Source organism: Labrus mixtus, chromosome 9 (assembly GCF_963584025.1).
Source record: "Labrus mixtus chromosome 9, fLabMix1.1, whole genome shotgun sequence".
Lineage (NCBI taxonomy): Eukaryota > Metazoa > Chordata > Actinopteri > Labriformes > Labridae > Labrus > Labrus mixtus.
In genome coordinates, this window is record NC_083620.1 from 20,896,516 (window position 1) to 20,923,993 (window position 27,478).

The 27,478-nt window shown below is 43.4% G+C and overlaps 1 protein-coding gene across 3 annotated transcripts in view; it reads right to left on the reverse strand.

Annotated features, from left to right (window-relative positions):
• cux1b (cut-like homeobox 1b) overlaps nucleotides 1-27,478 on the reverse strand; it is a 57,648-nt gene continuing 30,170 nt past the window's right edge. The window contains exons 6-23 of one of the 3 annotated variants that reach the window (XM_061046826.1): nucleotides 26,134-26,257; nucleotides 23,568-23,644; nucleotides 23,258-23,324; nucleotides 18,764-18,812; nucleotides 16,172-16,276; nucleotides 14,973-15,161; nucleotides 14,695-14,753; nucleotides 14,314-14,356; nucleotides 14,072-14,168; nucleotides 12,146-12,943; nucleotides 11,285-11,368; nucleotides 10,668-10,769; nucleotides 9,945-10,489; nucleotides 9,694-9,835; nucleotides 8,766-9,056; nucleotides 8,444-8,632; nucleotides 6,328-6,592; nucleotides 1-5,946 (exon numbers count right to left, since the gene is read on the reverse strand). In XM_061046826.1, coding sequence (XP_060902809.1) covers nucleotides 5,439-5,946; nucleotides 6,328-6,592; nucleotides 8,444-8,632; nucleotides 8,766-9,056; nucleotides 9,694-9,835; nucleotides 9,945-10,489; nucleotides 10,668-10,769; nucleotides 11,285-11,368; nucleotides 12,146-12,943; nucleotides 14,072-14,168; nucleotides 14,314-14,356; nucleotides 14,695-14,753; nucleotides 14,973-15,161; nucleotides 16,172-16,276; nucleotides 18,764-18,812; nucleotides 23,258-23,324; nucleotides 23,568-23,644; nucleotides 26,134-26,257 — 3,734 coding nt within the window. In that variant the 3' untranslated portion in view covers nucleotides 1-5,438. The remainder of the gene's footprint in view (nucleotides 5,947-6,327; nucleotides 6,593-8,443; nucleotides 8,633-8,765; nucleotides 9,057-9,693; nucleotides 9,836-9,944; nucleotides 10,490-10,667; nucleotides 10,770-11,284; nucleotides 11,369-12,145; nucleotides 12,944-14,071; nucleotides 14,169-14,313; nucleotides 14,357-14,694; nucleotides 14,754-14,972; nucleotides 15,162-16,171; nucleotides 16,277-18,763; nucleotides 18,813-23,257; nucleotides 23,325-23,567; nucleotides 23,645-26,133; nucleotides 26,258-27,478) is intronic. The other 2 variants (XM_061046827.1, XM_061046828.1) reach the window with 2 other exon arrangements.

Consider the following 27,478-nt stretch of genomic DNA (forward strand, 5'->3'; position numbering starts at 1 on the left):
TTTTAGTATTTGTATAAAAGAGATTTACTTCAATTATCACACCTAGGGTGCATGTGAATAATAATGATGATGAATCAAATGTCAATCATAACAAATACATTGTGAACGTTTCATACAGTGATATTGCTTTTCAATGTTGTAGAAGGGACTGTTTTACAGTGCTGAGAACGAACAACATGATACGTTTAGTAAATAGAAAGATAAAGAAACGATGATACATAAGGAAACAAAAGGGGGAGGGACACCCCGAAAGGAGAAAAAAAAGCATCTCAGGAGTGACAGAAGTGCGAGGGAAACATCTTTTGAGAAAGAAAAACAACATCTTAACCATCCCTTTACAGTCATGCAGCCTTTTGTACTACAACACACATGGACACGCACACACACACACTCACATATAAAAAAGAAAAGCAGTGGGATAAGTTATGAAAATTATTACTTCCACGTTCTTGATGACAGGTTGGGAAAAAAAAAATCGTCTAAATCACTCTGTACTCGCTAAAGCCTCAACAAGCATCTTAAAGCTTTCCATAAGGGGGAGGTGTGTAGGGGGGTGGGGGGGGGGTTGGATCTCTCCCCCCGGGGTCATTTGGTTGTCAGACTACACTGTGGTTTAAGCTATGGGTGAACTGAAGCGACGACACAAGGTAGCAACATTCAGAGAAACTGTCAGCAACCTTTCGACAGAGGTGGAGAACTATTTCACTATTTGGCTTTTTGCTTCCTCTTTTTTTTTTTTCTTCTTTTTTTTTCTTTTCTTTTTTTTTTAAGTCTTGCGAGCGTTCGCTGAAATGTTTTATTGATCCAGAGTTCGTCTCTGGGAGTTTAAATAGTATGGTGAAGCATGAAGAGGACATGGTTTAAGACTCAAAAATTAGCTGGAGCCAATGTGAGGTGAGCGAAAAACACACAAAAAAGCACGCAGGTCAAAGTGAGAGGGGGGATGGGGGGGGTTTAGAGGATGAGTGTATTGTGCTGTATAATGTGTGTATGTATTACTGAGTGTGCTATGCATACAGCACCACTGATTCGGAAAGTGTTTCCGTACAAAAACCCACTTCATAAGATATATTCTAAAAGTATTACAAAAACATCTGAGGTTTTTCTCTCTTTTTTTCTTTTTTTTTTTCCTGAATATGGTGACCAGTGCTGCTGTTCGGGCTTCCATTACAACTAATATGTCAAATGAACAACCAGTACTTCAACAGATCATACAGTAAAGCTTTACAACTTCAGAAACATGATATGATATACAGCATCTGTTACACCTTTACAATGTTATTCAACAGTGTATAGAATCATCTGATTTAAATTTGTAGAAAAATATCTGTGGATCATGGAAAAGTCCTGAATCGTCCCTTCTCTCCTCCTGCCTTCAAAACAAAAGCATACTGTGACAATAGTGACTCAATAGCTACTTGATCGACTGTATTTACACGTCTCTTTTCCCAAATAACCATTCCAATTGGCACACATCATTATCAATACCTGTAGTGCCACTTATTAATGTCACAGCAAACCTGACACAAACAGAAAAATACAAAATGCCCTATGAATAAATTCAGTGTTATTACAGTGTACGCTGTTTCTGCATGCTTCCTCCTTCATTCAATGCTCTGGCCGTTTGCTGCTAGTTAGATTATGTACAATGGAAGAAATGCATTGTGGGAAAACAACTGTCTGGGGGAAAAAAAAAAGACCCGGACAGAAAAATATGTCTACAGGTCAGTCATGAGAATACACAAGTTCACTTTTTCTTCTTTAAGTTCCTTTTTTTTTTTTTTTACGCTTCACCACACTCCAGCAATTATACACAACCCTCTCCGGAGAGCTGAGACTTCAAAGTACCAAAATTAAGAGAATGAGAAATGGATTTGGATCAAGGAGTGGGATATATATTATGACCGAATCAGGTGAAAACATCGACATCTAATGACATCACTAGTTTGGTGCCCTGCTTGGCAGTTAAAGGCACAAATCTGATGATCTCACATGGTTCGGGTGAGCTGATGGATCTGGCTATAAAACGGGTAATGGGTTAAGTGCTTATACTTTACAGTAGCTATTCATCACCATGAAACACACTGTGGTTGTCCAGTCCGAGCAGTCCGACACAAGGCAAGAAGCCCTCAGTGTTTGCAGAAGACAGATGTTTCACATCAGTCGTCCACAGGAAGAGCCAATGTTTGTAGAATTTTACAATTATTAGATCCATTAGAAAATCCAATTTTACCTAATGCATCTTAACGCAGTGCAATGGGGTTATCAGTTTGTCTGACAGGCTGCCGATATATCTACATGACCAATAAGGGGAAGGGCAGGCTGAAGGATCAACTGCGGAGGTTTTGAAAAGAAACCAAAACGGCTGTTAACTCAGAATATCTACAGCTGTACAAGACAATGGACTGTTTTGTCACACAGTAATCTGCAGTAGGAATTACGGGGCTGCTGTATTAGAATACAGTTTACAATGCAGGACATGGATTCAGCTATCTTATGTTTGACTTTTAGTGTTAGGATGCGAATAGGAGTCTGTGCTTGGTTCACAACCACTTGTTTGTTTGTTTTTTTTAATTAAAAGGCATACATTTCCCAGAATCTTGGGATGGTACTCTCTTGTAGTGTTTCCAGACCCTGTCCCAGGTACGTCTTTAAAACGATCCTAATAAGTGCTTTGTTATGGACTGCAATAGAAATTCTGCATAATCATAGGCTGGCTATCTGTTCAATGTGGCGTAGCACTCCTGCTCGCTGGTACACTTCTCTAATCTCAATTTGGCAGATATGACCTCTTTCAAGTTAACATGTGATCTCATGTTTAGGTAATTTCATTTGACCTGTTTGACGAAGAGTACACACTTGGACCTGTTGATGACGTGATTCATAACGAGTGGGCGAACTATACCTTAAAGAAAAGCTGCATGCCCTGTCGAGCGTTAGTGTTGGGCTTGCCCGAGACAAAAAATAAAAAACATTATTGGAGAATAGAAAACAGGAGAAAAGATATGCTATAATATATTCACTGATTTTGATATGTCCTTTTGATTCTCTAGCTAGCAATTCAAGAGCATAACTGTTGTGGTGAAAGCTTAATGCTTACGGGAGCATGAACTGTAGCAAAACACATTTTTCAAAGCTATTGAAATGACACTAAACTTTAGGATTCATGAATATACAAACAAATGAGAACTAGTACATCTTTGTAAATATTAACCAATACTGCCGGCAGTCTATACGTCTAATAAAAATGTTACTTGCCCTCAGGAACAGTATAATCCCTTAAAAAATAGACAACTCAAATGATAAGACATTAAATGAAAAATACAGCACCTATAAATAAGCAGAATAAAAACCAAACTATAAATGCAAAATAGCAATAAAACCAAGCTACAGTAAATCATAGTATTACACTACTTTGTGAGAAGATTAATGAAATGGTAACGCATCAAACAGCTTAAAGAAGGGTGTCAGTTGTGCACTAGTAGTGTGTGCAAGTAGATACGAAATATGACCCCACTCATTGGAAACACTGAACACTCCTCAGTCACACACACACATTGTGCACACGCATGTATTGACAGGCGTGTGTGTACATGCACCCACGCTAACACACACACACACACACACACACACACACACACACACACACAGAGGGGAGGCAGTAGGCTGACAGGCACTGAGGGCTTGTGTGGGACAGGGAGGAGGTGATATGCCTTAGAATTTGTAGTGTATACAGTAGAATTCAATGCAAAAAGACTTACATCCCTGGATACAGGAGAGACTGGAGGAGAGTTTAACTACTCACATCAGGGTGGGGGTGAATTCACTTTGACGGCAACAGACAGAGAGTACAGATGAACACGATCTGTACATTGCAATTCATTCATTTAAACCTACTTCTTCAGTCAGACATTTCATTATTGATAATCTGCTACTTAAATTTGAGTGAATTGACCTCGACCCTGGCTTACATGCAGGCAAATACAAATGCACACAAAACACACACACACTCACACTCACACACTCTTCCTGATTTGTCTTATAAAAAGACGTGTTTGTCAACAGAGAAAATTTTGTTGGTGGTGCAGACACACAGACTCCCACACACACACACACACACACACACACCCAGCAGGTCCAGTGCTGGGTGAAAAGCTGTGACGTTCACAACCTAAAAACAACAAGAGACACGTAAAGTATCACCATGTCAGACAGCTACAGTACTACGTGAATTCATCGTATCGTATTTCAAAAATGCAACATTTTTCCTTTCTAATTTTTTTTAAACAGTAACTTGTTATTCTCTTATTTTCTGCTCTTATTTTGTACTAATTACAAATGATTCCTAAAATTCCCTATTTTGTACTCTTTAGAGTCAATAGACTGTGCAATCTCTTATTGGCAACCAAATTGCAATATGAAAAAAAAGAGATCATCCTTCATCCTTAAAGAAGGGTTTAAGGAGACGAAAAGAGGGTTCCTTCCTTCTGTCCTTCCTCTTCAGATGAGTGCGTGTGTTTGTAAGGAATTAAGAGATCCTTCTGGCCATCACATGGCTGTCAGCAGGATAGGATATGGGACACAACAGGTCAAAGTTCATCTTTCTTACATCAGTAACTATGGCAGCTGAGCCGGCAGGGCAAACACTACCCTCTGAGAGTGTAGGAGTGAGATAAAAAAGAAAACGTGCTGCCATTGACGAGAGAACACACGCACACACACGCACACACACCATTTTTGGGTGTGTATACACACAGACAGGTGCACACTGACACAACCCCTAACACACAAACACACACACACACACACACGCAGTGAGTGAAAAAGGCAAAGGGTTTGTAACAGTCACTCTACAGTGTGAAAAATGAGGCGTCTCACTGAGTGAGGGGAGGTTTGTGGACACTTGGGAGGTGAGAAGAAGAGCGGAAAAAATCTCCTTTAAGAAAGTGAGAGTTCTTGTAAGAGAGTTCCTGTCTCTATCTATCATCTATCAGTGTCTATCACTGTGACAGCTGCTGTGTCAGGCCTTGCCTGTGTTCGGAGTCCAGGTTTCAACCCTAGCTGTGGGTCAGACCCCAGCTCAGGACTAACCAGTCTGGTGCACCAGTGGCTGGTGATAGGGGGGAGGTACAGCAGGGCCAGAGGCCAGCAGGACGGCTAAGTGCTTTTCTCAGTACAAAAACAAAACTCAGTTTAAAAAAAAAAGGAGAGACACATAGGTTCTCTTATTTTGTTCTTCTAGGTATTCAGTAAATCTTCTTTTTAATGGTTTTGCCAACCACTCTGTTTCTTTCCTCTTTTGGGAAAGCTTCTATAAAAATGGCTGCTGAGCTTGACTTTGGCTGTGTCCACTCTCCAACTGGAACAGAGCAGGAGGGGTCCAAGGTTCGAGGTCGTGAGGTTATGAGACAAAAGGGACAAGGGATGGTCAGGGGGAGCTAGAACTCCCACTCTGAGGGATCCTCTTTGCTGGCAGCCTTCTCCAGCCTGTGGATGATGTTATTCAGATTGGCTGCTTTCTTCTTGCGCAAATTGTTGTCCCTGGGGTTTCTGGCAGGGCCAGAGGCTGGGATGTTTGTACTAGAGGCAGAGCTACTTGAGGACGCCTCTGTGAGGCTGAAGAGACCCAGTCCACCCTGTCCACAGCTGGAGCCTGGCCCGGCTAAGCCTGAGGTGGTGCAGTCTAGTTGGGCAGGGGAGTTATTAGAGCCCCCTGCCTCAGAGTCAGCCTCCATGTCGGGGTCTTTGCATTCTCCTCTGTGATCCTCCAGGCCCATGCCCAGTCCATGCCGTGTCTCCGCTGTGCCTTCAGATTCTGTCCCATCGCAGCTGTCCCCCTCTCCTGATTTGGAACCTCGGAGTGAAGGGGAACCCCCATCACTGCCTGGCCCCATCCCTCCAGCTGCCTGGATCTCCTCTATAAAGAGCTCTCGCCGGATACGTGACCTGGTGGAGACACACAAGTTCATTCACGCTGTCTAAATCATGAATTAAACATTTTCTTCCAGAAGTGTAAAATATTTGAAATATTACTGATCTCAAAACCCTGTATGAGTGTTATCATGTCCCTTAATGATGACAGGGCAATAACAACACTCTTTGTGGCTGACATAATATCCATACAGTATCCATTTATTAACATGACTCTTACAAGACAAACCTTTAAAAATTAAAAATCAGCTGTGTAAATATAAGATTATAGAGAAAACACTTAAGCTGCATTGTTATGAGACATCAAATAATAAGAAAAAAACACTGTTTTTATTTGGATACTGCATATAATTAACTGAAGCAACATTCAAGCCAGTCTCTTTTCCAAAGGCTGACCTGTAATTATGGAACCAGTTGATGACAGTACTGGTCTTCAGGTTGAGCTGGGAGGCCAGCTCCTCAATGGTTTTGGGGGAGGGGTAGGGCTTCTGCTGGTAGGCCCTCTTCAGGGCCTCCTTCTCTTCAGGGCCCAGCACCACCCTGGGTTTCTTCAGGTGCTGCTGTCCCGGGCTCTGGGAGCCTTGCATGTAGTCTTGCCCCACTAATCCAGTGTCCACAGAATGGCTGTCACTCAGGGAGCTGAGCCGCCTCTTCATGTAAGCTGAACAGAGACCACACCAAAAAAAAGAAACAAGAGGGGAAATCAGTAACTCAGACAATATACTTCTGATAAACACATAAGGTAGAATATTAGTAAGTAATTCATCATTTTGTCATGAATCTGAACCTCTAGGGACTTCTTCATAATCTCTTAAGTGGCAAACAGAGGCTAAATACTCTATGAGGTCCATTAGTTCAGTCCTAACGGCTTTTATTGATTAGCTGATTAGACTTTAAAACTATTACTCAAATAGTCAGTCGCTAGAAAGTTCATCCCAATTTTCATGATCAATTGTTTTGACCACCAAGATGGCAAAAAGACTGGTGACAGCCCCTCAAATACGAATACAATTGCTTGTTGTCTCTATTTTTTTTTCCATAATAAATGGAATATTTTTGGACTGTTGGCTTGATAAAATAAGTTTATATAAGGATCATTTTATGGACATATACGTAGGACTATGGCCTTTACATTTTCAATCATAGTATTTTCATCTCTTTAATGTGCACCTAACAAATGATCCTGTAATACCTTATACAGTTACATGTGTCTGTCCTAGGCTTAACTTCAGGGCTAAATAGACTTTAACTATGAATGTTTTAATACGATGTCAGTAGGAGAGTCTAGATCAACAGAAGTCCATCACAGTGGATGTCCCATGTTTGATAAACAATTGCCCCATGTTAATGTTTTTTCACATCTTATACATCAGACCTGATTCTAAAAACATGATCCAGCTACCCTTTCCTACATCCACTAGGTGGTGCTGTTGTCTTTCTCTGGGATTCTAACAATAAAAGCATCTCTTCCATTTTACAGCAAACAAGCAGCAGTGTTCTCTCCGGGCAGCAGTGGCTGAAAATGAACAGCTCATGGCAGCTTTGCATGAGGTTGACATTTTCCCAACCCCAATACACGCTACCAGATATATTAGTGTTGCAGGGAAAAACCCCTCAGAGCAAGGTTAGACCGCTCGGAAAGTTGTGTGCTGCCTGGCAGGCTTGTACCATGAGGTTGAGGGGTCAAATACGGTTACCCTAGACTAGGTCTGTGTCTTTCCTCTAGGCCCTGCTTTTGGCCAGGACTATTCCCCATCGCTATTTGGATGCATTACTTTGGGGTCAATAATCTAAAACGAAGTTGAACCCCACCCGCTCAGGCCCCAAACCCAGTGGTGTAAGGTCAGTTTTGTTTTTTGCCCTTGTGCTTAGTTTGCAATATAACGGGGGGTAAACTGATCCTAGATGCTTGTGTCTACTGGCAGATTCAAACATGCGTATCCCGTCTCCTCAGAGAGCTTCAAGTGGGCAGTCGGGGGTCACTGTGAGGCAGTGAGGAGGGCGAGGCCTCTTGGCTTTGCTGATTCTTAAACACATCATACAAACATAGAGGAATAAAGGATGATGGGAGTGATAGAGCGGGCTGAGGGCTAACAAATGATAAAATTACAAGCTTATAGACACTGGTGATTATTATGATGAGGATGATGATGATGAAGAGGAGTGCTGATGACTGTGAGTAAGCAGGCCCCTGGCAGTCCCCTAGCTGTCACATCTAATACAGTATGTGATGTCTGCGGTCCTGATTGGTACTGACATCACACCAAGACGACTGTGATCTGCACAACATGCTCTGCTGTCCTGCACAAAGGATTTTGTGTGTGCAGATGTGAATGTGCAATTCAAAGGCTGCTGCTTGTGTTTTTTTTGATTGTATTCAAATAAATGTATGCTTAACCCATGATGATATTTGTTTCCTTTTCTCTCAGAGCTTTGTTCATTCTATCTGAATGCATGCTGCTTTGTGTTGATGAGTTTGTTTGTTTTTTAGCATGTTGCCCTCACTACACACCTTTCTTCTCCAGGCGTTTCATGTCCATGAGTTTCTCCACACTGTGTGGGTCCTGAAGCCAGAGCTGCATGCGAACGAAGGGCTCCCTGCCCTTCAGGCTGAGCTTGTGCCAGGGTTTGGGCCTGGCCAGCAGGTCTGAGACAGAACCCTGAGTCAGACCCAGGATAGTCTCCCCAAACAGACGCTGGCCTGGTTAGGCAAGAGATAGGAAATGAAAAAGTCATTTCAGGGAACTGATTCAAAGGCTGAATAATTCATAAAAAAAAAAAAGCAGCAGGGTGGGGGAAAGAAAAAGAGTGACTAAACCTCCGATGTTTCTTACCAAGATTGTTATCAGTCAGCACCTCCTTAACCTTCTTAGTGATGGCGTAAGTATCAAGCTCAGGTGACATTGCAACCATTTCCTGGATGCTGAGACCCGAATGACCAGGCAGGGGCAGCGGGGTGCCAGGCTGAGACTCCCCACCTGAGGGATCCTCAGACAGAGGTTTGAGGCCAGACGACTGTGAAGCGAGTGGATCCCCTGTTAGACCGTTGACAGACTCCTCGGCTGAACTGAGGGGCGACTCTGGAGCGGGGCTGCAGCTCGCTGATGTCTTAGGTGTACCCTCTGCTTGAGGAGAAGGGACAGGGCGAGACAGATCATACAGGTTAGAAGACATGTTACTACATGAGAAAACTAAGTTTCATCTCCTCTTCCTGCTGTGCTTGGGAGGGACTTCAGTCACACAACATCAATTAATTTAATTCCTGTTAAACAAGCAGCAAAGGTGCTTAAGTTTTCGGTTTGAAGCTTTTTTGGCTTCCTCCTCCTTTTCCTTCATCTCCCTGTCTCTGTCTGTGTAGTACTGCTGTGCAGCTCAGCAGGCTGGAAGAGAGCAGTCATGAGGAGCTGTCAGTGTACATTAGCTGCTGTTTACACCCCCAGAGAGAAAGAGAGACACACACATGCACGGACGCACGCATACACACACACACACACATATGCGGAGCTGCCATCTGGCGCTGCAACACTAACTTGCCTATGACATGACAAACCAGCAGCTTGCTGGCTGACACTGCCACAGCACTGAGGATGGGGGGATGGTGGGAGAAGGAGGGAGGGGGAGGCAGAGGGTGGGGTGAGTGACAGACTGACAGTAACAACTAGCCACTAGCTCTAATCAGGCTCTCAGAATAATGCTCTAGCCCAAGGAGTCTGGTTGTTTGAATCTAATGTGTGTGTACATGTGTGTCTGTGATTTGTTTACCTTGGTTGGGAGCTTGCTGGATGTGTGCATTTTGCCCCTGGTCTCCATTGAGCCACGGCTGCATGCGGAGGTACGGCTCTCGGCTCCTCTGGTTCAACTTGTTCCACGGTTTGTGTCGAGACAGACTGTCACTCAATATTCCCTGAAACACACAGGCAGAGAAATGGCTCAGACATGCAACCGCTGTGGAGTAAAAAGGTAGGAAAAGTACACTAATATACACACACTCTCTTTTTTTCTGCATCCCTCACCTCTTTGGAGTCCTCCTGGTTGTGGTTATCCTCTCCTGTCTGGCTGCCTATAGCCCTGCGGGGGTCTGTGTGCATGTTACTCCACCACTGCTCCCTCCAGTAGCCAACCCCTCCAGAGCTCATGGAGCGGGCTGACCCCTCGGAGCTCCGACCCAGCCTGAGAGCGCCGTCAGTAGACATGTCGATCCCTGAAGAGCCCCGGCCTTCACGCTTCACACTGGAGCTGAAGTCCAGGATGGGAGACGGGGAAGAGGGCGAGGATAAGAGGGAGCTGTGCGGCTTCTTGAGGGAGAGTGCCAGCGGGTTGTAAGGGGGGAGAGGAGCGGTGAGTGAGGAGGTAAGGAGGTCTCTTTGAGATAGCGATGAAGAGGAAGACGAGGCTTTGAGTATGGGCTCCAGTGCAGCCTGTTGGGCCTCCATCTCTCTGCGGGCTTGCTCTAGGATAGAGCGGATGGCCTCATCTGACCCACTGCCCCCTCCGCCTCCTATCCCGCCTCCACCCCCTCCTTTCAGTCCTGTGTATGAAGGCTGGGCATGCGACAAGTCTGCAGAGGGAGGGACAGAAAGGTTCATGAGCGACATAAACTAACAAAGTATATCATCTTCACCCTGTGAGGTACAAATGTGAATAACAACTTTGTAAAATTTCAGGGCCATTCAGGCTTTCCCGAAATGTTCTAGAAATTTTCAGGAGTGCAAATGTGAAAACAGCGCAAGACTCACCAGCTTTCTGCACCTGCAGCTCTCTCTTGGCCTGCTCTAAGATGGACTTGATTGCCTCATCTGAACCCGCCTCTGGGGTACGGACACGGGCTGTAATGTTACCTGGATTCAAAGGAAAAGGGAATGGGAGGAGATGAAAAATCTTGTCAGATTAAAAGCGGCAATAACAAATACGGGAGCAGTTAAAGAGAACGATAGCAGAACTTATAAAGACATCAAATAATGATACCATAGCAAAGCACAAAGAGCAACATTCCAAACACTGAGCTACAAGGCAACTTACTACACTGGAGGGATTGACTTAATTTTTTTCTGGTCCCTCTGGAGCTCACGCATGCACATGTGCTACAGGGTTCATACAGTAAATGCTCCCCACAGAATAACAACTAGCAATAAAATCTCTAAATACACATGCTGGCTTTTCCTTTGACGCAAGTCGCTGAAACTGTGGAGTTACCTTCAAGGCACATGTACATCTGTATTCCTGCTCGCAAATTAATAAAGCCCATATTACACGCAAGCACACACACACACACACCATGGATACAGTTCACCCCAACACAAACATGCCACACGGACAGAACGTGCTAGAATCTCTGTGTGTGAAGGGGACAGACCTGTGTGCGAAGCTGTATTGGAGAGGGCTCTCCGCTTCGGGGCATCCTGAAACACTCGGCTAAGCTGGGGCTGGCCTGAGCCCTCTGTTAAAAACAATATACCACACACTATGTTACAGCACTTGTGTGTTTTTTTTTTTTCTCTTTTCTTTTACAGCTAGACTATATGGTGCCCTATAATGATATGCAAATATATGGAATGTGTGAACACTTCCATCCAGTGCACATTATAGTACCATAGATGCATCGATCTTTACCATCTGTGCCTCCAGTAGAACTCAAACCTCCACCTCTTACAGGAAGATTATTCTACTACAAAGACAGACTAGTGAGAGAAAAATGATCTCAAAGTAGTTATTAAAAAGGTTGTACTAACTACTTCCTTATTTTTAAAACAGATTGCATGTCTGGGACTTGGTTTGTGGACTCTGTTTTATTTTTTTCATATCATAGAGACCACCTTCAATCAGAAATGTCCTGATGCGTTAACAAAAACAGGCCCAGGCTAATCGAATCCACCCGTAGTTAACAGTACCCCTGCCTACCTCCTAGTTCCCCCACCGATCAATACTATTGATGTGTGAAAGGTTTCTGTATTGACAACGATAGCTGAGGGAGGCTCTTGGGATCAGTGCGTGACTGGGAACTCACTCAAAACACACAGGTGGGGCACAGGATGGGAGTTAGGAAAGAGAAAGAAAAATAAAAAGCTAGTCCATATTGACAGTCTAATCAATGGCTCGGTGCAGGGCTACACACACACACACACACACACACACACACACACACACACACACACGCATGCAAGACACACACACACATTCACACAAGAACAGACACATTAAAGATACACAAGCTCACCTCGCTGCCGTCCCTGGATGCTGCGCAGAGCGAGGATGTTCTGCTCATCGGCGAGGAACTGCCTCATCTTGTGGAAGGGCTCCTTCCCCCGGATGGTTAGCTTGTTCCACGGCTTTGGTCTGGCCAGGATCTCACTGACTGAACCCTGGGAGAGTCCAAGCACGTAGTGGCCAAACACACGCTGACCAATGTTGTGCTTGATCAGCTGCTCCTTCACCTGCCGGGCAATCTCTGCTGTGTCCATATCCTCCCCGTCCAGAATACTTCCCGTGGTGGCGTCGGAGTGGCTGGGTGACGGGGATGGGGCGCTGCCAGCCGTGCTGCTCCCGTTAACAGGAGCCATGTCTGGGCTGGCTGGGGGTGGCTGGGGGCTGCTGGCTGCCAGAGGGATGGCAGCAGACCCAGAGCCAGGTGTGGAGGTAGGGATGGAGCTGAGGGTGGGGGTGAATGGGGTGAACAGTAGAGCCCCACTGGGGATTCCAGATGACTCCTGCAATGCTTTGGAGTAGAAGGTCTGGAGCAGCTGCCGCTGTATCAGAGAGTTCAAAGCCATCTTACCCCCCACAAGAGGGAACACAGGGGAGTAGAAGTCCTGGCCAATGCCCGTAGGAGTGAAAGGGTGCATTTCACTGCTGGTGGTGGTGGCAGTGTTGTGGGGATCCGTGTGAGAGCGAGACAGAGGGAGCTGGGAGGAGGAAGGGAGAGAGGGGGGAGGAGGAGGGGGCGAGGAAGAGGGGTCGCTGGGCATGGTCTCCTCCTTCAGTTCAGATTCCTCTGTCCCTTTTCGCCTGGCTGACCCTACAAGAAAGGTCAAACACACCATGCATTATGGGGGAGTCAACAAAAAAGGGGTTCCAAAAAAAGAGAGACAAAAAAATAACAAAAGTTATCTTAATCAAGTCTTTTCCAAATTAGTGAACTTTGTTTTTCCTTTTTTGCCAACCCCCCCAGACAAAGTGCCCATGCATTTGTGATTTCAACCTTTCTTGTAAGCTACAGCCTGGAAGAAAAAAAGGACAAACAAAACAATTGACACTGTGCCACTTAGGCAGATTAGCTTGGCCCATGGCTCAGTTGCTCTCTCTCTCGCTCTCTCTCTCGCAGGCAGAGTGGAAGTAACTGGACAGGGTAAAACGATGTCCTTAGATAGCCAATACACCATGTGAGTCCTCTTCTGTGCTGCTGCCGTGGGTTCCTAAACACTGAATTAATCCATCCTTCATGCAGTATCATAGTCTTTAGTTCACAAATACATCCAGGATCATAACATGATCACAATAGAACTCATTTAAAAAAAACAAAAAAACACTATGGCTGAACAGAAAAAAAACAACAGTATTTTATGATACTATTTTTCTGGAATCCATTTTGCTGACAGGCGGTGGAGATAAATATTCTTATGCATAACCATTAAGATTTAACATGATTGAGTAAGACAGTAAGCTCCCCTTACTGTGAATGTTAATCAATTCAAAGCTATTCAACTATTCAAGCCTTAAGCAATGACATTTCAAACCCATAAACACTGTTGCAGAGGGCAAGAGACCTGATGTAGGGCCGATAGTATGGTGTCCTCATTTTCATGTACTGCGACTTTGTTTCTTTTCAGGTTGACCTCCTGCTGAGTTTTGCAAAGACACCCGATATATTTTTCCTGCATGTGTGTAGCTAAAGCATTAACAATTCCGATACCATGACATTTTTTTTTGGCATTTCTTTTGTACAATATCCAAAACTTCAAACACATTAATACATGATTAAGTATTCTCAGAGAAAGAGAAAAATCTATATAAATACACACTTTACGGTATGTATGCACTGCTGCTGCTGAGCCTTTATCTAAGCTTCCATGAGTGCTGGACTCTTTGCATTCTGTGTTGATGAACCCCCCCATTGAACTGGTACCTGAGATTAGGGAAGACTTACCGCTGAGCTCGGTGTTGGCGATGCGCAGAGCGGCGCTCTCAGATTGAAGACTGCGGTTCCTCTCCAGCAGCAGCACCTCCAGAGGTTTGGAAGAGTCCTGACAGAGAGAAATCAGAATTGGCTTAAAAAAATAAAAAAACCTGCGTTTACTACGACTTTTGTTCAATCAAAATCTTTTAGTGCAACTTAATGTGTAATGTCAAGTGCTTATAGTCGCGTGTGTTTATAACTCTGACTTTTACCTGCACAGATTCAGATGTGCCAAATTCCATAGACTTGAGGATACTGAGAGAAAAAAACAGAAAAACAATCTATATGAATCTCCATCAAAAGAAACAAATCTTCCATGCAGCATGCTAGCCTTTCTATTTCAGTTTCTGAAGGACAGAGAAAGGATTTCAGGGAAAGGAGTTAAACACAAAATGAAGAGCTACAGACAAACAAGCTTCACCTTCATGAGGGCACTCAATTGAATTACGCATCCTAAATGAAGACTCGCATCTTTCTTAACTATGTTAGAGACATCAAAGGCATGCATTAAATAGATCTATGTTCAGAACACACACACAAACTCTCTCTCACACACACACAATCACGCTCTCTCCTCTTTGCATGCTCCTCACCTCAACTCCTTCTTCACCTCCTCGTAGTCGGCTTGATTCTGCAGTTTCTCCTCCAGTTCCTGCCGATAACAAAGAGATGACATAACATGAAAGAAATAAGATAATGAAAGCAGTCTTTGGATGTTTGTCTTTGTCATGTGTCTCCAGGTGATAGAACAGAGCGAGTAAATGGATCACTATAGTTACAGGTGGGATCAAAATACATAATGAAGCCAATACAGAAATTGTTTTATTAGAAACAAAGAAAGTAAAAGAAGCTGTGTGTTCTGTTTTTGTACCTTGAGAGTGGCAGTCTTGGTGCTAAGCTGCTGCTCCAGCTGGGTGATCTGAGAGCTGGTGGTCTCTCGGAGTTTGGTAAGGCTGGCCTGCAGTCTCTGGACGTCCTCCACCAGCTGGGCGGTCTCCCTTTCTTTGGCCCTGAGCTCCGCCTCCAGATTTGAGTGGGATGCCCCCTCTGAATCCTGTTCCTGAAGGCCAAATAGAATGGCAGCTTCATGTAGTGAGCATAATGTAACCTATACAAATATTTACAACAACTCCCCAATACAAAGTCCTGCAGTCAAATAAATCATTACAGTGATCAATACATCGGAGCCTGACATGAGATAATCAATGTAATGATTATTGTTTATCAATAAGCAGTAGGGCACTGACCAATCAAAGTTTCCCAAGGGGTCAAAGAAGCAGATGCTTTCTAACTAAGGCCTGGAAAACATTGGATGATTGCATAAAAGTCGTGGTGGAGTGTAATCTCAAATTCTACAAGTGAATCTTTCTTGTCAAGTTTCACAGACGACCAACGTCCTGATCTACGTGCTCACACTGTACTGCCAACGTTTCTCTCTTTCATATCTTTTTTGGGATAGGAGCGGGGAAACACATCAAACAGACATGCCTGCTGTTGCTATGGTGCTTTCAGGTGCTATCTGCCAGTTTTTGCAGGAGCAATCAGGGAAAAAACAACCTGAAGTTGGGGAAGCGGCGCGTGGCTCTGCTCTGACTTTGAGAGTGTGTGCAGTCCTACAACCAAAATGTAAAACATGCCAGAAATTCATCCAGCTGGTCAGGAGCAGTAGATCGGGCTGTGTTTGACACACGCAACCCCCTGAACACAGCATGTGAAAAGGCGTGCAATCGAGCTGCTATTTGGCCCAACTTCAAAATCAAATTTGAGTCAGAAACCCACCGTGTATCCCAGGCTAAAGTCTCACCTCTGCAGTCTGTTGTATAGGGCCAAACAATCTATCAATCAATAAGTCAATCACAAGGTGCAACCCTGGCAACCTTTTCAATACATTAGACAACAGATCAACGTGTCATTGACGACTCCACTGCCTGACCTTTAAGACCAGTGACCACAGTGATCCACAGATTGAAGCGTTAATCAGCTGATCTCCCTTAGAATAAAAGGACCGAGCTGATCTTTAGCCTCTTTGTAAGTCATTCGATAAATCAGTGAAGCAGTATCTTGAGTTACCGTGTCGGGGTCGGCCTTGGCAGGGCTGCTGAGCGGCTGTGATTGGCTGCTTGAGGACAGCTGCTCTCTCAGCGAATCCGTCTCCCTCTGAGCTGCTTCTGCCCGCTGGAAGGAGAAGAGGAAATGTTGAATGAAAATCAACTTGTGTAGAGTCTGAAATTGTCAAACATGATAAATGTATGCCTCAATTCAGTAGTACTTTTTAATGTGTAGATAAATCCCCCCAACTTGTCTCAATGTCCTGCTAGAGAACAGTTGAAAACAGACTTAATATGACCACATTTAGAAAAGACTCTAATAAGGACACAATCTTTTCTCTCCTTTCAATGTACTCATTCTGTCATAACATCAAACAAAGACTTTCAAAGCATGGATGTGTTTGTTTTCATCACCAATTTCTTGGGTTATAATTATTTCAACATTTTCCTCTAGCTCAGTCACTTTTTCTAAGTATGAAGCTGATCTCCCTACACTGTACAAGTGTTTGGAAAGTGGTATATCAAAAAGGCAATCAAATTAAAGGAAGGAAGTTTTCCAATACACCATCTTCCTCTCACAGCCAACCGTGTGTCAGTGTCGCTTCCAGCATAAACAAATACTACATAACAGTGGAGGGCAGAGAGAACGCAACAATGGCCGAGGGTGGATTTTTTTTTTTGTCTTAATTGAAAATATCACATTAGTCCTGAGAATTGAGATGATACCCGCTGCCTTGTATTTATAGCAAAACTCCAGCAGGGACTCATCTGCAACAGTGGCCAGCTTGCCGTCATTAGGAGTCACAGGGAGCCGAATCCACAGTGTTTCTAATTGCAACCATATTGAGAGTTGTTATTGACTGGGTGGGAGTTTGAATGCTCGCTGCAAAAGAAAAATCCTGTTTTCCATTTTCTCCTAAAAGCGTATAAAAAGTCTGTGAATGAGCTGGAGGCTATGCTGTCATCCACTGTAAACCTCAATTCAGAAGTGTGAATAGTGTGTGTGTGTGTGTGTGTGTGTGTGTGGCATTATAGTCTGAATGCTAACCTTTAGGCTAATATTAACATTACATGCCTTTGCTACCCCTTTAGCCACAAATCATACTCTTAGGCTATTAATGAAAGTTAACAACAATGACATTAACAGATACCACAGGAATATTTACAACAAGGGCAGAGGGCGCACTGCGGGGCACTTTTTTTTTTTTTAGCTAGATGGGCTATGTACAGTAGGTGTGTTAAAATCATTTGAAAGAAACAGCAGCAGCACTCACACTCATAACAAAGTCATTATTTGTCCATATTAACCTCACTTCATAGATTCTGTTCGGATAATATTATTTGTTTTTAGAACAGAACTGGGAGTGTTTTTACTTTCTTAAGGAATTTCAAAAGATCCAATACAGACCAAAACCAGCAATGGATGGCTCTTACTCTCAGAACTTAACAACTCTCCCAGCTTCTCCTGAGCCGGCCTCAGACTTCAGGAGTTTTTAAAATAGATTTTAACAGACTTTAAAATCAGGCTGCATCACACACATACATTTACATTCCTCTTTAATCTCACTTTAGAAAAAATAAAATACAAATGGTGCATCACATCCTAAAGTATACCATTGAAGTTATATTGAGCTAGAGGGAGCAAAACACCACCTCACCTTGTCTGGTCCAGGCTGGTTTAAGCAGCCTGGACCAGACAACATAGGGGAGATGTGGTGGCAAATGATTGCCTAATCATCAGGGAGAGCAGGAGGTTAGGTTTAAGTGTTGGTTTCATTATCACTGAACAGTATTATGCTAGAAAACATCGGCTACTATGTCGCCTCTTACATTCCCGCTCAGGAAGTTCTGACATACCCATTCAGATTTAAAACCTTAATACCAAACAGGTTCAAAATAATCAGTGCAGACAACCTGAAGTTACCAAAACATGGGAACCTTTCAGGGTCTTTGACCAAATTTCTTCTCTAGTTCCAAGCGGTATGAATCAGGGATCAATCGGTTTAAAACCCCAGAAGTCTGGGCCCAGCTTAAGCCCTTTGTCTGTTTGTTTTTTCTTAATAGTTAAGAAACTGAAAACGTGGAGATATTTAAAAATATATTTAAATAATATATATCAAAGTTTTACAGTGCTGTTAAAAAAAATGTAATTTTTAACAAACATTACTTAAACAGGAGTAAATTAAATATGTGTTTGTGGACTATTTTCAGTGGAGGATTAATTCATGTTTGATGTGCTAGTCATTATTTAAGGATCCAGGACAGTGTGTGGGATCAGATCAAAATAAAGTGAAGGCTCCATGTTGTACATACTAGAGGAACATTTCACTCTGCACATCTTTTTAATCTACATCAGGCTTTTAATACACACACAATGCTTCAGTCAGTGTAGTGAAGACAATGTTGGTTTGGGTCTTTTCAGTACATTCGTTGAACAGGGAACACAAATATAACATTACACTAGATCATTCAAATCCAATTTACTTGCATCAACGAACACATTGTTTTATTTTTAGTTGAATGATTCCAGTCAATGCATTCAAATCTTTTCTCTGTATTTAAAAACAACAACAGTTTGGCTGTGTACAAAATATACAAGATGCGGAGTAGTTACCTGATTTGCCCTTTCGAGGTCAGTCATCACCATCTCAATCTCATCGGCCCTGAGAAAGACATTTACTGTTACAACAGAGTATGGAGCAGTGCTTTTAAAAAAAGACTCACTGAACACCAACAGAAACAAGTGATGGATGAATAAACATGGCTGAATATACACTCTGCACACTTTACGTGCGTGCGTGCGATTGTTCAGAGAAAACACATTTAGAGGATGCAGTTGTCGTGTCCATTAAGCTACAGTCTAAATTTCACCTTAATCCATTGATTGTGAACTCCATAACCCAAACAGCTTGTATCCGTGCATGCATACATGTATTTAAGTGTGTGTGCCTGTGCGTGTGTGTCTATGTGTGTGGGTGTGCACATGTAAGCCCCTAAAACCCGGGCCACACTAAAACAGAGGGATTACATTAATAGAGCTCTAAGTCCTAATACAGCAGACTAATCTGCTATGAAGCTGTATGATTGTGTCTGACTAATGGTCTGGATGGAGGCCATGGTTCACCTCTCACTTGCTAGAGGTCAGACAGCAGGAATACATCCCCGTAATACCACATAGTATTGGACTCTGGAAAAATAGTTTAATAACCAGCTTTTAAAAGTGACATGAACACCTGACAAGATTTGACAAACAATGACAAAGATGTAGATGAAACTTCAGGCACAGCAACTAAACACATAACACAAAAAATATGACTCATTTAAAACTTTTATAATCTTTGCATTAAATTTATGATCAGACTCCATGCCTGCATAATTACCCAAATATGATTAACCTCTCTGTTAATTAGTTGTCAGCGTGTTGCTTGCGCCCTATGATACATTATGAGTCCATTTAACTGCATGAAGAAGTTACAAAACACAAGTGCATGAAAATCCTGACAACTCATCCACTGTAGTCCAGTGTAAGCATGTGTGTTTGTTTAAGACTTGCTGATAAGGACACAAGGGCTGCATTGAATGCAAAGATGCAAGTGCAAATGTGCACTGCTGCGTCCATTAGGACCTTTTGAGTTCACCGCAATCTTTTGATGGATGAACTGAATAACCCACGCAGCTTTTGTATTTGTGTGTCACAGTATGAGAAACAGTGTTATGTCCCATAGGCTTGAGCACTACTGATTTGAATGTGTTTAACAAAACAGACACAGTTGATATTAGGTCAACACTGTGCCACTGGCAATGCAGCAAAAAAGAATCAGATGTGGGTGGGAGAGCTTTTTTCACTTGCCGCTTTTATTCTTTCCCCAACAGTTAAAAGGATCTAGTATGCATTTAAGCAACATAATAGTACACTACCTCACCAGCTTTTATCCTGTCTTAAGCTATAGTGTGCCCGGGACCCACGTGTGCACTCAATCGCACTCCCTCACACACAAATGTTAAGGTCAGAGAGCCAACAAGCCAGAAAAGCTTGTAATGGAGAGCGTTTATGGGTAGTAATGCAACCCAAATACACCACTGCTCCCGCTCCAAATGTGATCATTTAATCAAAGTACAGATGCACAAAGTCTTCTTAAATAACCTTTGGATTTGGCTGTATTTGGGAATTATAAAGGCAAAGCTAGAGGCTGCGGGCCAAATCAGATCACAGGGAAGGGATTTTCTGCATATCCTGATACAGTCAGTCAGTCATTGGGCAGGGCAGGAGCTGTCCATAGCGATGAATGCACCCAGAAGAATTAAATCACCATCGGGCACTGAATGGTAAAGGATGGGGGGGGGGGTGGTCCTTAGTAATGATAATCCAGATTCTATGCGCCCAAAATTTAATTACAAAGCTTCATACAGCAGCCACAGGGAGGAGCTATAGAGTAGATGGATGCACTTTTCAAGTTTTTACACAAAACAACACACACTCACACACTCTTTTGTACCAAGAAAGTCGATGTGTGCAGCCAGTGACATCAGTGAGTACTGTAGGACTTCTGAAACGAGCACAGAGCCTCTAAGCCCCTACTGTACTTCCTCCATCTCACACAGGCCTTTTCATCTCTTATCATCTTCTCTCTCTTTCTTGCTCCTCACTCAACCGCTCCTTTTCTTTTCCACCCTCTATCCTTCTCCCTCCACCCTGTTCCCCCCTTCCCGTTGCCCTCCACTTTTTCCCCTTTCATCTCCCCCCCCCACCTCTCTCATCTTTCGCCCTCTCTTCCTCGGCCTCTGTCCTCAGTGCCAGCAGGATATTCCCCTGATTTAGATTTTCATTTCCCTCCTCTATCACACTCTTATCCCCTTCTTCCTCGCTGTAGCCCGCAGCCCGACTTGCTTTTTTGCCCTCTAGCTTTCATCACTCCATTCCTTTTCTTTCCTTGGCTTTCTCCACATTGCGTTTTTCACAGCGTGTTACCTTGGGGATTTCAAGGAGGCTTAAAAAGAAGCTAGCTGTTAGAGTGTGTCAGTGTGTGCATGGAGTGCACCATTGTGTGTGTGTGTGTGTCTGCTTGAGATGGACACAGGAAAAGCCTTTTGACTCTTGCCTAATTATCAGTAATTAAATGCTTTCCCCAAAATGCTATCAAGCCGTTACGCAGAGATAAAGCTAGACAGAAACATCGAGAGAAGCACGCACACACACACACACACACACACACACACACACACACAGCATCCTGTGGGGAGGGGGATCAATATATCATTAATCTTTAACAGGGACTAAACGGGTAAAAACGTGCCCGGCCAGACCCTCACAGCGCCAACACAGAGAGGGGGCTACACTACATCTGAAGGCCCGCCTCCCGCCAAAGCTCACACACACACACACACACTGTGGGCACTGCAACATCGACCAAAATTCTCAGGGAGTGTGTGTACGTCTGCTTGTGTGTGCACAAGAGTGTATTTTAAAAGGCAGATTACCCGAATGCAGCAAGAGGAAGGGGGGATTTGTCACGCAATGTCCTCCTTAGTGGAAACTTTAGAGCGAGTATGTGTGTGTGTGTTCATTTGTGTGTTTTTTGTGCAGAAAGAGTGCATGATATGTATGGCGTTTGTGTTTTTGCAGTGCCAAAATATATGCAGTCAAAGGGTTAAAAGTTGTGTTCAGCCAAACACTGGCGATTTGCTCAGCCAAGCAGTAAACGGGGGAAGGACTCCAAGGACTGGGAGGGTGCAGGGTTAGAGAGGGTTTGTGTGTGCTTTAAAGCGTTGCATTAAAATTTCAGATCACAGCACGCCACATAGTCAAGGACCCTGACTGCCTCAGGCTCATGAGTGAGTGTGCGTATTTGTATGAGTGTATGTGTGTGTGTGTGTGTGTGTGTGTGTGTGTTAATGTGGGCTGGCATGTGTTTATTAGCTTTTGTAAGCAAATGGGGCCTACTATATGTCTTTTCAAAATGGGTTTTTGTCCGACATAAAAGGAACAGACAAGAACGGAAAAAGAGAAGGAAGGGTAGAAAAACGAGAGATAGACGAAGAGGACATAGTCAGAAGGACAGGCAGTAAAAGAGAGGGGCATCTGATAGACTATGAAACCTATTGATTAGTGCCGTTACACTGCATGCTATATCTTCATGTTGCCTTTCCCTTTACACTCACAAATGTACAATGTAGGAGATAAAAGACAAAGTGTGGGAGTGAGGAAGGCAGAAAATGGGAAAACAAAGTATTGTGAGGGAGAGAGAGAGAGGAGCATCGATCTGTTTTTAACAGCCAATCAATTTAACAACTCTGTTAATGGAGAGACACGGTGAGTTTGGGGCCTGGTAAATGGGGTGGGGGAAAACCTTAAAAGCCAAGTTGATACTCCGTCGCACTTTGTGGAGAGGGCGCACGCAGGGTGCCCTTGACCATTCTATAAACAGTCTTGGGTTTTAAAGAAGGATTTAATGTTTCAAGGAAACTGGGCTCTACTTTTGCAGGGAAGCAGATAAAACACCATGAAAGGCTTTGTTTTTCCTCTCAGAATTTGACAACTTCTGGTTCTGGTGCTCGAGTGGGTCCCCGTACTAAACCCTGAGGGACACAGAGTGAGAATGTCATAAAGTGCCATTTCACAGTGTGGAGTGCTGACATGGAAAAGCTTCTGTTCTCGTCCTCGCCACTGCTATGAGATCAATAATGATAGATGTCCAGAGCTCAACTTACTGAAGCTACCTTATCTTTACCAGTACAAGTTTGTTGGGCTCTAAGACAGTCACCCTCATGAGCCCCATGGTCCTGACCCTGACGAATCAGAGCGCTTCCGACTGCACCACCAAGAGAAAAGAATTAAGGAGAAAAAAAATAACTCTATTTTTGGCGTTTGCTGTGGCGGCAAAATGTATTACAACCGTTGTCAGTATTTACAGTGTGTGGGTAATGCTGGGATTTGCAGGCTGCTGAGCAATAGGGAGACAATCCAGCTGTTAGGGAGAGAAGAGAAGGGGGGAGTTTCCAGGCAAGAAGATTCACTAAACAGGATGATTATGTCAGGGACGGACTATGGAGGAGGCAGAGAGGGGAAAGACTCCCCAAAAACATACAGATAGCTCAGGAAGAGACCTACTTTGCTGTAGATTCTTCGTCGTACTTTGTCTTCAAATCAAAGAGCTCGGCCTGAGTTGTTTCAAGTGCTGTAGAAGACGAGGAAAGAGTCAAGGAGCATGCAGTTATTTGATGACAGGCCACTGTCAATCTGATCAAATCACAACCACATAGTCCAGATTAAGCACATTAAGATATTTCTTGTTCATTTGGGAGGAATAATGAAAAAAAACCCAGGAGGCTAACGACACCTGGTATTTAATATTAAGGATGCCATTGTTTTCTTAGCTGTTTAAAACAGTAATGTCTGTACAGTGAGAGTAGGCTGGTACCTGTCTGTAGGGACTGGGCCTTGTGTTCAGCCTCCTCCAACCTTGAGGACATGGAGTCCTGGCTCTCCTGGAGTTTCCTGCACAGGCAGACAGAAGGCGAGAAAGAGAGAGCGGGGAGCAAAGTCACAGACAGAGATACTGAGTCAGTAAATCTTTGGGTTCACACTTTGTGGCAACTGCAACTTTTCTCTATTTTCCCACCATTTCTGAAGTGTTTTCCCCACTAAAATCCTCCCCAACACAACCCACTCCTCATTAAGCAGCCCTATTAGGCAGGAATGTCTGGCCACTGGGGCACGCTGCACCCGGGGGGAGAGAGAGAGAGAGAGTGAGAGAGCGAGGCTTGAGTAAGAGAGCACGGAGAGGAGGGAGGAGAGGGGCGACAGAAACCACAAGGATAAAATAGATTCATTCTTAGCATATAAAAAGTTGGGCTCTGCTGAGAAATTGCCACTGCGTGTAAAAACATCAATAATCTAGCACAAAGACGGTCTTTATGGCACTCTTTGATGCCCCCCTTCTCCGCCAATCTGTCTCTCCTGTCATCTCTATTTTTCTGCCCGCTACTTCATCCTTTCATCTCACTCTCTCCCTCCTTCCCTCACTCCTTGCAGGATAAAATGCATCAGAGGTGCCATCCATTTACTGCCCCTCTCAGACACAGGAAGTCAGCTCTCTGCAGACAGGAAGGGGCCTATAAAACCCTGACGTAAAGGAAATACAGTTGGACAATTGATCTCCTAGAGTCTGAAAGGGGCAACAAACTTTAGCACAGCCTCACAACAAACAAGATGATTGACACGCCGGGAAAATACGAGGTCTGAAATGTACACTTTGTCAAAAGGAATCTAATAAAACCAGCTCGACAGGAACAGAGACCTTACTCTGAAGAGATTCTTACCAAGGGTTTAAATGACAGTATTTAAATAAAGACAAAGTCATCTGAACTACTCCTAGCTGGCTAGCTCCTGTATATTAACACACACAAAAAACTCTAATTATGATGTATCACTCTTTGTCTGCAGCATACTGTAAATCAATCTGACTGACACCAACCTCAGCAGTTGTTTCAGGCATTAAAAACGACTACAGAGAATGAATGTATCTGGTCCATTATGGTCTCTTTCGCTTTTGTAGGTCTATAGAGGCATCAGTATCAATTTCAGTCCATTACAAAACCCCATAGTGACACTAAACAGTTAGTTCACCTTTATAAAAGGTAAAAGCTGAAAAGTAGACATAAAGGAATGCAGTGTAAAACATATATTTATATGTTTCTCATTGCTGTTCAAAGGACATGTATAGCCTTCCAACTCTTTGTAACTTAGCGTTAGAGCTGAAATCTGTATTCACTTCCAGTTCAGATATCAGTAACGTAGCTGCTGATTGGAGTGTAGTGTTACAGTAAAAAGAAGCTGTACAAGCTGTTTCTGTTGACTCTACAACCAAATCTTTTAATCCTCAGAGTTTCTAGGTTTCATTTACAAGCTAACAAAGACTTTCAGGTTTGATACCTTTATTACCTACTCTGTCTATGTGACGATCTGTCTCTAAACACTGACGCTGCACCGTCAAATCACACCAGTGCTCACATATGTGTGGCTTTCATTCAAAAATAGGAGAGTTATCAAGATAACCAAATTAAAGGACGACAGCTCGATTCTTCTTTTGCACTGAAAACCTTTAACTTCATGTGGATCACATGATCACCGTTATGTTAGTCTTTCTTTACTGGAGCAATGAAGGAGGAAAGATTCTCAAGTTGGTAGTTAAATGAACTTGGGCAATAAGTGTAATTAACTTTAGGTTGAATGGGTAACTTCTGACTTTAAAAGAAGTGTCTTAGGTCAGTCCGGCCTTTTGAAGTATTTCTACTCCTTTTCAATTGTGTGGAAAAGTTCTTTGCATGTTTGTTCATATGCAGCAGCAATTTTCAGCTTTTCTAAAGCTGCGACAGGAAGCATCTGAAAATCGCACATTTAAAAATGCAGTGAAGCTGTGTTTGAAAAGGAAGTAACTGTTAAATCAGAATAGATTGTATGGTGTATAACTGAAGTGATACCTAAGGACTAATGTTGTCAATGTCATTTAGGTTTTGGTAAGTATTATCAGTCCATGTATATTTTCAGATGCTGTGTCAGCAATTATTTAAAAAGTAGAGTTCATGGTGGCTAAGGCTGAAAATTGAGTCTGAGGTGTTGATTCCCATCGAGACCAGAATGGCAAGCACCCACATGACAAAAATGCAGCCATTGTCTTTTTTGTCAGCTATCTTCCATTTATCTGCAAAAGGGAGGCAATGTCAGGGAAGTAATAAGCCACAATGTGTTGATTATACAGATAACTATGAGGAAAGTCCAAGGACTGTTAGCAAAGGAAAAATTATATCATTAAGTTATGAATAGCTCTGCTAAATAAAGTCAAAAACTGTAGCCTTATCGTTCAGAGATCACAATGTCAGCAGTTCTGCCCGAGGGCACAATGACCCACAGGCGGAAAATGGCAAACTAATACAGAGGTTATTATTTGAGACACAGCACACACACACAAACACACAAAGTTGTACCTCTCTTTCTCTGCATAGTCGTTGTGTAGCTGGAGCTGCTTTTCTTGAGCCAGGTTCTCAGCTTGATTCTTCAGAGTCTGCTCGTACTCGCGGATTTTCTCCTTCAAGGCCTTTATGGTCACCTCTGGAGGAGATAAAATAGCAGAAAGTGGGACGTCAAGAGAAAATGAAGGACGAGTTTTGAAAAAGGTAATGTACAAATATATAGAAAACAGACAGCAGCGGTTTCCTCGATGTGATGAATGGCAATGTTGACAATACAGCTCTTGGCGGAGGGGGCTTGACCTTTGCTTAAGGAACAGCGTTTCATATCCCGCATTCTTCCTCTGTCAGCACAGACCAAGGCCTCGGCCCCTATGGCTCCTGCCTAATCTTTACATCCTCGACCGGTATAGAATATTCACTATTCACCAACAGTAGATATGCTGTATTCATTAGGACTGCATTAGTGCTGAAACCCCATAACCTGCTGACGGCTGAGCTCTGTATGGGGCAGCCTGAAATAAATCTAACACATAACTGGGGTAATAAATAGGCCTCCGAGTGTGTGTGTGTGTGTGTGTGTGTGTGTGTGTGTGTGTTTCTCAGAGAAAGATATAAGTGAGTGAGACAATGATAAAGAGCATTGCTGCTTGCTGCCTTTGACTGAGGGCTCTTAGCACTTTGTGTGTGTGTGTGTGTGCGCGCGTGTGATTTAAACTCCAGTCTCACTGCTCTGACACATAATCAATAGAGGAGAGTCCCCTCAGAGCCCTCTTACCCCTTAACTGCTTAACTGAACTTTAAACATTTAGGTTGCGGGGATCAATGGCCCCTGCTCTCTCTATATTAGTGTGTGTGTGCGTGTACAAGTGTGCAGGCGGGTCCGTGTGTGCGTGCGTAACAGGAGTGGGAGTTCCACAGTGTGTTTTGGGGTTTAAATATCCCCCATCTATTGAGGCGGGGAAGGAGGGATAAAGGATGAGGGAACAGGAAAATCAATGGCAGAATGGAACCCTGCCGCTATCGAGCTGTTCCAATTAACTCTCGCTGAGGAGAGGGGGGATTCCAAAACATTCCCCCGTTCACACCCGCTTGCTCCTCCTTTTTTTTTTTTTCGAGCTAAAATTACAGCATTTTTATTACCACGTCTCACTCATCTTGCTGCCTTTGTCAGTTTTTCCATCCCTCTTTACCCTGAGGTAGCCTGTCGTTTTTTATTCATGAAAGTCTGCCGCATGTTTTTTTTTCCTCCCCTGAAAATCCTATTTGAAAATGTAAAACCTTGTACATTTTTGGTGTGTTTCAAAAATTTATGAGGCATTGAAATATGTTCAAATAAGCACAAAGCGTCTTGCTTTGAAAG